Source organism: Brachionichthys hirsutus, chromosome 2 (genome assembly GCF_040956055.1).
Source record: "Brachionichthys hirsutus isolate HB-005 chromosome 2, CSIRO-AGI_Bhir_v1, whole genome shotgun sequence".
Taxonomy (NCBI): domain Eukaryota; kingdom Metazoa; phylum Chordata; class Actinopteri; order Lophiiformes; family Brachionichthyidae; genus Brachionichthys; species Brachionichthys hirsutus.
Genome location: NC_090898.1, coordinates 2,170,859 through 2,184,067, shown reverse-complemented (window position 1 = coordinate 2,184,067; position 13,209 = coordinate 2,170,859). Strand labels below are relative to the sequence as shown.

The 13,209-nt window shown below is 44.2% G+C and overlaps 1 protein-coding gene across 2 annotated transcripts; it reads left to right on the top strand.

Moving 5' to 3' along the window:
* Positions 1-3,814: 3,814 nt before the first annotated feature.
* Positions 3,815-12,681, top strand: fam50a (family with sequence similarity 50 member A). Of its 2 annotated transcripts, XM_068747184.1 has the most exons (13): positions 3,815-4,005; positions 5,510-5,594; positions 7,119-7,218; positions 8,018-8,142; positions 8,659-8,735; positions 8,902-8,968; positions 9,070-9,131; positions 9,229-9,305; positions 10,460-10,514; positions 10,668-10,716; positions 10,863-10,933; positions 11,335-11,445; positions 12,458-12,681. In XM_068747184.1, the coding sequence occupies exons 1-13, from the start codon at positions 3,895-3,897 to the stop codon at positions 12,464-12,466; spliced, it is 999 nt and encodes a 332-aa protein (XP_068603285.1). In that variant the 5' UTR covers positions 3,815-3,894; the 3' UTR covers positions 12,467-12,681. The 2 variants fall into 2 exon arrangements, with proteins under 2 accessions (XP_068603285.1, XP_068603294.1); XM_068747193.1 differs by lacking the exons at positions 10,668-10,716; positions 12,458-12,681.
* The last annotated feature ends 528 nt before the right edge of the window (positions 12,682-13,209 follow it).

The window sequence follows — 13,209 nt, the reverse complement described above, 5'->3', positions numbered from 1 at the left end:
TTTGGGGTTTTATTTGTTTTTAAGATTTAATTCATGATTTCACTTTTATTATAGTGGTGATGTCACCTTCCACCAATCACATGGCCCTTAACGTAAATGATAAAATCAGCAAAGTTCTGCTGCCAGATTAGCGTTTTAGCTCTTATTTAGCAACAATGAGAAACGTTACTGTTCAACGCTGCTGTAAATAAACAGATTGTGCAGATATAGTAAATACTTGTAACTTTATGCACTCATAAGGCTGGTTAACTGAGAAGAAGCGCTGAAGAGACTGTGATAGCATTGTTAGCTTGGTGGTACAATACAGATGTCATTATCTGTAATGATAAATATTAAGCTTGGCTTTAATTGCTGTAAATGCTGCAATACTTCAAATAGAGATAGTTCCAGTTCTACAGTCTGTGTTAGCATTGTTAGCTTGCTTGTGCACTCCAGATGTTCTGTGTTCTGGAGATCAGCCTGTTTGACCCTCACAGGGATGAATCGTTCCTCCATTGGAATATGGCGGGAGTAATTCTGAACGAGCCGACAAACGTTACTGCCACGTTAAAACATCATCTCTTCACTCTGAGCTAACTGGCTGAATCGGATTATGTGAAACGTGTAGCGTAAGAGGTTGGAGCATCACGGAAATGTGTGGCAAATTATTTCCACTAAATCTGAAATCAACTCCTCTTTGATCATTTATCAAATTATTTCACGTAATTTGTTTCATTTACCTTTGAGCAATGTGTTATTATTATTTTTGTTATTATTATTATGAAAGCGATCTCATATTGACATTTTGGGGCCAAAAGAGATATTAGTCGCACTTGTTCACACTGAGAACATTTATCTAAAGCAGCATGCAATGATAGCACACACATGCGCACGCACACACACACACACACAATGGAAGAAGCGTTCCCCTTCATATGTGATGCACCGTACGGCTTTATACACAGGCCAAATCTCAGGGCTTTTGCAGACGTAGATTTGAGCTAACACGCGTTTGGCTTTGTAGAAATAAGAGTTTGCCTCTCAGGGGTTCGGCTGGTTTATGCTGTTAATGAAAACTGCCCCAGCTTCAAGCCAACATGGCGCCCATACCCGTTCAAGTGTGGATTAAGTGACTTTTTCAACGGCAAACTTTTACTTTGTTTCTCCTGACCGCACCTGGCACCATTCACAGGTCCCATTAAAACACACAGCCTTCATTTATTTGGACATCAAAAGCATTTGGACTGTTTCGACATACTGGTCGCCCTTCTCCATCAGCTTCTTAATAATTATTTTTCTCTCTAAAGAATTGTGTTTTAATGACTGAAACACTTCCCCCGCTTTCAGACTGAACCGAATCTGGAGCCAGGAAATCCAGTACCCTGCTATTCTGGATCGCCGTTTGATGATGTCACTGAAACTACTGTGTCCAACTGTGTTTGTGGTCTAAAACATGAAGATAATAAAGATGATAAAGTCATGAGAATTTCAGGAGATGCCCATAAACTGAACCTTCTTCAGCGTGTGGTATGAAGTCGTCACTTTGTTTCTAAACTAACAGCTGCACACGAAGGACTTTCAACGGAAACAAGACCGCAAGGGCTTTATTGAAATGCTCCTCTTAGACAGGATGTTTGACTGTACTTGTACTGTAATACATGCTACTGTTTGACTGTACTGCTCTAACATTCTACCAACTGGTAATAAATATATTCATCATCATCACCTTCTGCTGCGTCTGCGGTGACAGCGGGGCAGAAGTCACACTCGTTTAGCAATAACTGGAGTATGAAACTGGATTCACTGATTATAATTGCCTTCAAGTACACAATGTCTTCTAAAATAAGGTTGGTGGATTTGCTTTTTATTTATTTATTGCATAATTTCATCAACGTTTAGAAATATTCACTCCTTGCTGCGGCAAACAAAAGGCTAAAGTTTGGGGCCACTGTGGGATAAACTCGGGGCTCCCTGTCCGACGTGTTATTTCCTTGTGTGTGTGTGTGTGTGTGTGTGTGTGTGTGTGCGCATGGCATATATGCGGTGGCCCTGAAGTGCAAAACACAACTACAAATCGGACCTCACACAATAAAAAAGATATCACGCAAACAAGAAAATAAATCACGCTAACAATAAAAGGCCCGACCGGTAAAGGTAGGTAGCTGCCGTGACCGGAGTCCGGATGCTGATCGGATTGTCTTTCTGACCAAAGTTTGTTTGTAACTATGGCTGCCACCGAATAAATGATCAGGAATTATTTTGATGCGGGACACGCTTATGAAGCAATAGTTGACATGCTGTCGAGGGCAAAACAAATTCTAGTCTGACGCGGTTCTCTTACCTGGTACTAAATTATAAGAACCCTTTCGCGCCAGTCAGAAAGATTGACGGAGGTGTAATTAAATTCCAATGCCTGACCACCACAAGGACAGCAACGTAAGAATACATTGACCTTACAACAATGTTTCAGTGTGTAGGACCTGAAAAGGAAGGGTGGCGTCTAACACCTGAGCAGCACATTGGAAACAATGGATTTCAATATTGATTTTAATTTCTAGGTTTTGGATGACACACATACTTGCAACCATATTCACCGCTATCACTGATACGGAAATATATCGAGACTTCCTTCAGGTTTTTATAAAGAACATTGGGGCTAGACTAAAGGTGTGCCTATCCCACCTGTTATGGCTGCATCAATGTAATTACATTACTCTGTCATTAGTAAGTAAGGTGTTAGCCATCTAATTTTGTAACTGTTGATAGACTGAAGCTGTCTGTTTCCCCCTGCTTTGATGTTGCCATACTAAAATAACCTAGCCACGCTGGCGCAGGGAGAATACCCAACTCTTCTTTCAACAATTTAAGGGGAAAATATCCTGTTAAGACTATTTGAAAGATTTCTTTGGTGTGTTGGCATTGCAGCTCCAATGCCATATTCAGGAATGTGCTTGTCCTTACGCAGACAGATTTAAGCAACACCATTTCATTTCTCTTCCTTTCACTCTAGATTTGTGGTTTCATCTCGTGTCACATGCACCACCTGCCATCAGTCAGTTTTAATGACTCCTGCTTAGCTGATTATTCATTAGCTCTCATAAGGTGAATGCTAATGGCTCGTTGGTTTGCCTTAGTGGTTTCGGTCCTTTGTGTGTTTTCTGCTCCAACAGGAGTAAATCCCTTTCGATCCTCTACCAGTGATTTAGAACTGAAGAAGCCTCCGAAGTCCAGGTGATTCTTCGTTTCTGCTCTTCGTGATTTACCTCGACCTGGATGACTGAGAACCTACACAGGCAACACTTTCCTGCCATGCCTGCCGTCGCTTTGTTTTCTTAAATGATTCCATGTCTCTCACGCTCACCATTTAAATCATTTCACTGTTGAACAAGGACTGGCAGCCAGTGAGAGACAAAGAAACTGTATGACTAAGATTTAGAGAGAGAGAGAGAGAGAATTAGATATGTTTTCTATCCAACTATTATTATTTTTGGATTATTTCTGCTTTTCTAGGTGTGCAGGGGGGTTTATCAATATAAAATCAATCAACATTTGACGGTGGATCATTCAGGAAATGATTCCAATGAAACGTTTCATATATTGGTTGTTTTTAAAAGTTTTGATAATGACCATTTATACATTTATAATATGAATCTGGTAAAGTTTTATATTTGTATAACATTATTATAAAAACAAAGTTTATATAATGTTTGCGTTTGTTCCTGCGGTGGTCGATGAACGTCTCAACATTCCGAGGTTTCCTAAACCCTGAATGCATCACCAATCTACCCGGCATGCATTTCGGCACCGCCATCTTTTTTGTTTTGGTCGCACTTCGGCTGCGCTACGCGTCTGTGTTTCGTTCTGCACTTTATCTTCTTCGTTTGTGAAACGCGCGTACATTTCCATAAGGCAAACATGGCGCAGTACAAAGGCGCTGCCAGCGAGGCCGGCAGGGCCATGCAGCTGATGAAGAAGCGAGAGAAGGAACGGGAGCAGCTCGAGCAGCTCAAGCAGAAGATCGCCGAGGTTCGTTTCTCTCCGGCCGGCAGCAGGGCCGCGCCGAGCCGTGACCGGTTAACCTTCGACACGATCAAAGAGAGGAGTCTGTTTGGAGTCACCGCCATGGAAGAGTTCAGAGTGTTAGGGTACAAGTACAGTCAGACAGTAGTATGAAGTACAAGTACAGTCAAACAGTAGTATGTAGTACAAGTACAGTCAAACAGTAGTATGTAGTACAAGTACAAGTACAGTCAAACAGTAGTATGAAGTACAAGTACAGTCAAACAGTAGTATGTAGTACAAGTACAAGTACAGTCAAACAGTAGTATGTAGTACAAGTACAAGTACAGTCAAACAGTAGTATGAAGTACAAGTACAGTCAAACAGTAGTATGAAGTACAAGTACAGTCAAACAGTAGTATGAAGTACAAGTACAGTCAAACAGTAGTATGAAGTACAAGTACAGTCAAACAGTAGTATGAAGTACAAGTACAGTCAAACAGTAGTATGAAGTACAAGTACAGTCAAACAGTAGTATGAAGTACAAGTACAGTCAAACAGTAGTATGAAGTACAAGTACAGTCAAACAGTAGTATGTAGTACAAGTACAGTCAAACAGTAGTATGAAGTACAAGTACAGTCGAACAGTAGTATGAAGTACAAGTACAGTCAAACAGTAGTATGTGGTACAAGTACAGTCAAACAGTAGTATGTAGTACAAGTACAGTCAAACAGTAGTATGAAGTACAAGTACAGTCGAACAGTAGTATGAAGTACAAGTACAGTCAAACAGTAGTATGTAGTACAAGTACAGTCAAACAGTAGTATGTATTCAGTACAAGTACAGTCAAACAGTAGTATGAAGTACAAGTACAAGTACAGTCAAACAGTAGTATGAAGTACAAGTACAGTCAAACAGTAGTATGAAGTACAAGTACAGTCGAACAGTAGTATGAAGTACAAGTACAGTCAAACAGTAGTATGTAGTACAAGTACAGTCAAACAGTAGTATGAAGTACAAGTACAGTCAAACAGTAGTATGTAGTACAAGTACAGTCAAACAGTAGTATGAAGTACAAGTACAAGTACAGTCAAACAGTAGTATGAAGTACAAGTACAAGTACAGTCAAACAGTAGTATGTAGTACAAGTACAAGTACAGTCAAACAGTAGTACAAATACAGTCAAACAATAGTATATACTACAGTACAAGTACAGTCAAATAGTAGTATTCAGTACAAGTACAGTAGCATGTATTACAGTACAAGTACAGTAGTGTGTATTACAGTACAAGTCCAGTAGTGTGTATTACAGTGCAAGTACAGTAGTGTGTATTACAGTACAAGTACAGTCAAACATCCTGTCTAAGAGGAGCACAGATGCAAAATAACAATAAATTAAAAAGACACGTAATATGTACAACGTGAATTTTATGGCCGTTTTGAATGAGGATGAGGATGATTTGTGGAGTACCCTTTACTGTACCCCCCCCCCGAGCATCAGCTCGTCTGCTCTGTGGTGTTTCCTCGCAGGACAACATAATGAAGTCCAACATCGATAAGAAATTCTCTGCTCATTATGACGCTGTGGAGGCGGAGCTGAAGTCCAGCACAGTCGGTGAGTTTCCATGACGGGGACGTCATGACCCGCCTTACGCTACCTCCCATTGGCTCGTCGTCTTCGTTGGTTGGGTTGCATTGGATGACGTCACAGAGGGCCATCGGGCCGCTCTGAACAGTTTTGTCATTGCGGGACAAGAAAGTCATAAAAGAAATGAATGAGATTCAGCAAAGTAGTTTAGCTAAAGGCGGAGCAACGGGTCGGAGCTGGCGTGAAGCGTTTTAAAGACAAAGGAGGCCGCTGCGGCGTCAGTCTGCTGAAGACAACATGGTCAGTGATGATAAGGAAAGCAGCTGTGATCAGACAGTGACTCAATGAATAGTTCTGGCTGGACATCGGTTTGCAGCGTCCGAGCGGAGATGCAACGGCCGCTCGCCCAACCACTACGACCTACCTGCCAGCCGGATGCGTAACGATCCGAGGTTAATGTGTTGTGTGTCCAGGAGACCAGGTGGGAAGGAAGCAAGGCTCTAGGGAGCAGGATGCGAGTTGTTTCATAACGGAGGAGATGGAAAGAGGGATGGAGGAGGGGTTATCCTGAAGGAGAAACGAGTGTCGGACAGACTGATGGGTTTGAAGCTGGAGTTGAGGGTGTCGTGTTCAATGTTGTTAGTGGGAACGCGCCCAGAAGAGACTAGAACATGGGGCGACCTAGAAGAGTGGAGGGAGGAGCACACAGGTGGACGACATCTTGTGTAGGCGGAGCAGTTTAGAGGAGGTGACTGTAAGGTCGTGGGAGGAGAGAGTGTAGCCAGCCAGCATGGACTGGAGGTGAGGAAGAGGATGAAGGCAGAGCAGAGGACAAAGTGGTGGAGGCTGAAGAACAAAGAGTCTTGTGTGGCTTTCAGGGAAGAGGTGAGACAGGCTCCGGGTGGACAAGAGAGCTAAGGTGATCAGGGAGACAGGTAGGAGAGGACTGGGTGTGTCTTCTGGACGGAAAGGAGACAAGGAGACCTGGTGGTGGAACCAGGAAGTGATGAAGATTAGCACGAGTGAAGTTAAAAAGGCGATGAAGAGGATGAAGAATGGGAAGGCAGCTGGACCGGAGGACACACCTGTGGAGGTGTGGACGTGTCTCGGAGAGGAAGCTGTAGAGTTTATAACGGGCTTGTTTCAGACGATCCTAGAGATGCCAGAGGAATGGAATGGGAAGACACCCTAGATATCGTCCTGGTCGTTTACTCTCACCCTCTGACCCCTCCCCGTGAGGAAGGAGGGGTCAGAGGGCGAGACGGGGGTCAACCCATCTGGAGCAGCTTGCGTCCCACGAGGTGTGGCTGCACGGTGTTAAGTGCACTTGAAAAATCCACAAAGACTAGACTGACATGGGACTTGGGCTTCTCCAGATGTGGCGCCCCCTGATGGAGACAAGCCGATAGTACAGGAGTAGTGAATTCAAACGATTCATTCCCTGCGAGGGATCTTAGAATGGGACGTGGATCACTGCGCTATATTCCTCGGCAGGGAGCAGGAGATGTGGGCGACTGTTGTTTAACTCGTGTTTCTGCATGTCCCACTCAGGTCTGGTGACGCTAAATGACATGAAGGCCAAGCAGGAGGCGCTCGTGAAAGAGCGAGAGAAGCAGCTGGCGAAGAAGGAGCAGTCCAAGGAGCTCCAGCTGTGAGTCCTTCCTGCCCTCACCGCGCTGACGCTTCGTTTCAGGGGTCGCTGCGTGACCAGCGTTCAGGAGGATTCATCGGAACGGCTGATCTCCAACAGCCAGCATGTGTCACTGCTAGCTAACACTGCTAGCTATCACCAAGAGTACCCGAGCTTCCATCTCTGTGCTGACGTCAATCCATCAGCCTGTGATTGTTCCCCCGCCCGCAGGAAGCTCGGAGTCCAGCATTAGAAACGTTTCGGCTCTCCAGAAGACCTGGATCGTCGGATAAAGATGATCAGCACCTCAACAATAATTGTGTTTATGGGTCACACAACACCGTTTGCATGCGCTTTTTCCAGCAGCAAACGCACACAACCGATGCTTTCATGGCACCTGGAGCGAAGCTTTTGTACATTCATGTCAGACAATGTCTCCAGCAGCCCTGGAGGGAATAAACTTTGATCACTATGTGACGACTAGAAGATTAAATATGATGTATCTGTGACTTTTTATCTTCTTCAAAGTGGGATTTGTTGTTAGCGCTGTAAACGGAGAAAACGACCCCCCGATCTCGGCAGGGCGTCGGCGGCAACGATGTCCTGCCTTGATTCTTCAGCTGCTGCTCAGAGTGACGACAATCTTCAAGTTTCCACTTTAAATGCCTAAAAGGTCGTTGAGGAAACCCCAGATGTTGGTCATCGACGGCAGTAAAAGCTGCCTCCCGTTCCCTGCTTGCGTCTGAACGGAGTAAACGGCGAGTCCGCTGTGTGATCATTGGCTGTTCTGCCTTCTGAGTTTGGATTTATTTGTTCACAGAAAATTAGAGAAGCAGAAAGAGAAGAAAAGAAAGGAGGAACAGAAGAGGAAAATAGCCAGTTTATCGTTTAATCCTGAAGACGAAGGAGAGGAAGAGGAGGAGAACGAGGAGGATGAGCAGGATTGTAAGTATTGAGGGAGACGATGCTCCCTCTGCGATTTTTATTCCAATTTATTCTTTTCTGTCTGCTCTGCTCCAGCCTGAACTTTACTGTAACATGAAATAATCAAACTCCTGAATGCATAAGAGTGATCTGGGCCTTGTGGTCCGGACTGTGAGATTTTTGGTTCTCGAATGCATTTGGCAGCACGGTGGCACAGTGGTTAGCACCGTTGCGTCACGGCAAGAAGGTCGCAGATTCAAATCCAACGTGCGGCTTTTCCGTGAGGAGTTATCTCAGCGTAAAAACATGAAATGATCAGAATTGACCGGCGAGGCTCCCAAACAGCACTGAGCGTACTGGAGGTGTGTGAGGAGACACATTATACGCAATCGTGGTATTAGTCCGGCACAGAACCAGCAGCAAACTCGCATCATCGTATCGTCCCTGCGCTTTGTCTTTGTTGCACAGATGGAACAAACAAGTTCTACCAAGCCAGTCAGGAAAATTGTCTCATTGATGTTCGATTTTGTCGCATAGATGCTCCAGTGAAGAAGAAGAAGCTGGGAAAGGATCCGGACGTGGACACGAGTTTCCTCCCTGATCGAGACAGAGAGGTGAGGACGTTGTATCTGATGTGTGCGAACACGAGGGTTATTTTGTCCCGCTGTCAGGACCGATTTCTGAGAAGCTTTATCAAAACGAGGCGTGACCAGCAGGTGACGGGCGTGTCAGGCGTACGAACCGATTCCAGAACGCGTTTTGTCTGCTTCTCGCGTTCAGGAGGAGGAGAATCGTCTTCGAGAGGAACTGAGGCAGGAATGGGAGCTCAAACAGGAGAAGATTAAGAGTGAGCTTCAGTATTAACTCTTGCACACGCTTGTGTATATTCTGTGTGCGTTCTCTCTGGATGGAATGTGACGGTGTGTGTGTGTGTGTGTGTGTGTTCAGGTGAGGAGATAGAGATTACGTTCAGCTACTGGGATGGCTCTGGACATCGTAAAACTGTCAAGGTTATAAATCTGTGATTGACTGCTGCACATTGTCGGCGTCCCGTGTCCCCCTGCCCGGCGGTACGACCACAGATTTAAGTTTGCGTCTCTCCTGCAGATGAAGAAGGGGAACACCATGCAGAACTTTCTGCAGAGGGCTCTGGAGGTCCTGAGAAAAGACTTCAGTGAGCTCAGGTGAGGTGATCTTGAGGCTCCACTTGTTCATTGTTCATTACCGGGGGGACTATCCCAGCAGTCAACGGGCGAGAGGCGGGGTACACCCTGGACAAGCCGCCACTTACACCAGTTGTGATCGAGACTCCCTGTGTTGGCCTCCTCACCATCAGACTCGCCTCACAATAACCGTTTTTGGAGCACGCCGTCGGGGTACTTTGTGAGGAAGTGGCATCTAATTACACCTGATCATAAGACTGCTGTTACGAGGCGTTGGCTCCTGCACAGTAAGACCTTGACATGCGAGTTTAATTCGTTCCTGGACCCAACTCGTAACTCATTTTTCCATTTAAAATAACTGAAAACAAATTAATAAGTTCCGGCCGTCTAAAAACTCTCAAATCAACACTAATCACAATGAAAAAACGTTTTTAATTGCTTTATGGATGGAACCACACACACAAAATGATATGTATATACATAAAGCTTCGAGACAGCGCTGACGGCGGTGTGCAGTGCGTAGGAGGGAGCGAGCGTTGGACGGAACGTAGACACTTTATACAGTAATTGTACATTACAGGTACTCTTACATAAACGTGGACTATAGTTGTGCCTTTGGAAGGCTTCGTGTTCTTGACGGCATCCTTCTGTTTGAGGATTGTACATATCATGATGTTCTCCGCTGGCGTGCCAGATCACTAACACGGACACCACGGTCATGTTGATCAATAATTTCATCCATCGTCATCATTTGTTTTTTCTTCTCACTGCCATCTTTGGACACATCTCTGATAAAGAATATTCACAGATACAGCCAAAATCCCTGAACGGCTGCAGCACGCTTGGAGCACCCGCAACGCGCAGCTATCTAGCGTCAGCGTCTGGAAGTTGCTCGTATCTCAAAACAAAATACTGCTTGCTGGCTGGCTCATATCTCGGAACACTTGTATATCAAAGCGCTCGCATGTTGAGGTATTACTGTAGTTTTTTTTTTTTTATGGAGGTTGATCGTGCTGCATTTGCTGTCCAATTACGTCACTCGTGTTCCTCCAATTCTGGGAGTCAGCAGAGTCTGAAAATCCACCAATGTTCCGCGTCCCTGTGCTGCAGAGAAAATGTAAAAAAAGGATTCTCAGAAGTAAGCTGTCGGAAAAGATACAGTTTCCTGTCTGCAGGTCGGCGGGAGTGGAGCAGCTGATGTACATCAAGGAGGACCTGATCATCCCACATGTGAGTGTTTTGATGCTGACTTGCTGTTGGCCGAGCGGCTGCTGCCCTTCAGAACCGCCGTAAAACCCCTAAAGCCTCAACCTGCTGTGTGAAAAGCAGTGAACAATGTAAATACCTGACTTTCCAACGCTCTTTATTTTTTTTTTTACTCAGCACCACAGTTTTTATGACTTCATTGTGACTAAAGCCAGAGGAAAGTCTGGTGAGTGAGCACCAGCAGTGTTCAGCCCATTGATGCACAAAACCGTCACTTCCTTCCACACAGTACAGTTTGAAGACTAATGATGATGATAAATAATAGTGCTACTTGACAACCTGCCGTTTTGCTCGGTGGGTCTTTGTCTCCAGGTCCCCTCTTCAGCTTTGACGTACACGATGACATTCGACTGGTGAACGATGCGACTGTGGAGAAAGACGAGGTCAGGAAAATGAGATGATGGGGAAGGTTTGGCTGATACGAATCAGTGTTAACTCCATAAAACACAGAGACATGAGGTGGAGCAGCTTCCGTACTTCAGATAGAATACCAGGAACCATTGTCTGCTTCATACATGATCCATTTTCAGTGTCGTGGAGTTCTGTAAGTTGTAGCTGCTTACGGATGTTACAGGGGTGGAGGCTGGGAATGAGTCTACCTTTACTAAATCAGTCAAAATGATTTAAAAGCTGTTTGTTTAAGCTAACTCACTGAATGCTGAGGAAAAGGTTTTTATACAGGGCCCGCTTTTTATTAACTCGTTAGAACCTGAAGCTGCTGCAAAATGTCTTGACTCTTTAATCTGGGTCAGCCGTGAAAAACTGTCGTTCTTTTCTGTCTCAGTCTCACGCAGGTAAAGTCGTGCTGAGGAGCTGGTATGAGAAGAACAAGCACATCTTCCCCGCTAGTCGCTGGGAGCCGTATGACCCCGAGAAGAAATGGGACAGATATACGGTGAGAGTCTTGAAACTGAAGCTGACAAGCTTCATGCATGAGTGCACGGCTCTGCTCATGATTCTCAGCCAGGATTGCTTTCTCGTTTGTTCACCTGTGAAAAGAAGTGAGCTTTTGAAATGAACATACTTGCCAATAGTTAGCGTAGTGTAGCTAAAGCTACTGGCAGATTAATGCTGCTTCAAAGACATGAGAGAAATGTTACAGAGCTCATTAACGTTAACATTATATGTACCTTCTGTTTAGAATACAGAGCAATTCAAACTTAGCTGGACGTTAAGAGCAACGCTTACAGTTCTGGTTTGAGCAATGGACGGTGGGGCATTTGGGCTTCTTAAGGCCAAACTGCACATTACAATAATAAACACAAAAAAATGACATTATTTTAGCCTGTTAAACCCAACCAGCCAGTATTAAAACCTGCCAAGTGGGCGCTTAGGTTGCCGACCATTGCCAAACAAAAATAAGTGTTTTTCTCATGTTCATCCAAGATAACATGTAAACATGGTATTACCGGTACTTACTTGGATTTGTGCAGAAATGTAAAGTGTGAGGAAACACAACGCAACTGTGCTTTACATATCAGCATCACATGAATTGTCAAATAAGGTCTCTATTTTCATTTAAGACTAAACCCAGAATGACCAATGGCACGAGGTAAACATGGTCTTCTTGACAAACCCGCTGCCACGTGGTCAAAAAGGCAAACTGACCCTGTCAAAACAATTCTAAAATAAAAAGGAAGTAAAATACCTACCAGAGGTATCAGTACAATGGAAGAGGTGACAAAGTGAAGTACTATGAAATGGTATAATAAAACTCTGAGTGGCTAGAAGACAAGACAATCTGTAAACTAGTAGGACTGATAGCTACTCAGAAATCACTACATTCTGCTTTTATGAATACAAACTGCGTTTTTCTCTTTGAGGCCTTGTTGGCAGGAAAAGCTTTGTGGTGGTAACTTCAGTGGGGCTTTGAACATGACTTAACATCATATTTGGTTGCTTTTCAGATCCGGTGAATCAAAGCTCTTCTGGAATCCTTGCAAACATTTTGCTGTTAATGACCTTGTTTTATTTTGTCAACCTTCTGTAACCTGCCGATTGATTATTTTCCTTGCCATTTGAACCCCTTGTCAGTGGATGTGTTCATGAACATGTGTGTAAGTCAGACATGTAATAGTACCCATGCTTAATAAACCAGCCTGACTTTAAAAATAAAAACTGGATGTTTTTGCCACCACTGCCTGTGTTTTTCTAGCTCTTCTCCGTTCTCGTTTGTGATTGTGTTTTTCTGCTGCTTCTCCATTCTCGTTTGGGATCGTGTTTTTCTGGCTCTTCTCCGTTCTCGTTTGTGATCGTGTTTTTCTGGCTCTTATCCATTCTCATTTGTGATCGTGTTTTTCTGCTGCTTCTCCGTTCTCGTTTGTGATTGTGTTTTCCTTCTTCTCCATTCTCGTTTGTGATCGTGTTTTTCTGCCTCTTCTCCATTCTTGTTTGTGATCGTGTTTTTCTGGCTCTTCTCCATTCTCGTTTGTGATCGTGTTTTTCTGCCTCTTCTCCATTCTTGTTTGTGATCGTGTTTTTCTGGCTCTTCTCCATTCTTGTTTGTGATTGTGTTTTTCTGGCTCTTCTCCATTCTCGTTTGTGATCGTGTTTTTCTGGCTCTTATCCATTCTCATTTGTGATCGTGTTTTTCTGCTGCTTCTCCGTTCTCGTTTGTGATTGTGTTTTCCTTCTTCTCCATTCTCGTTTGTGATCGTGT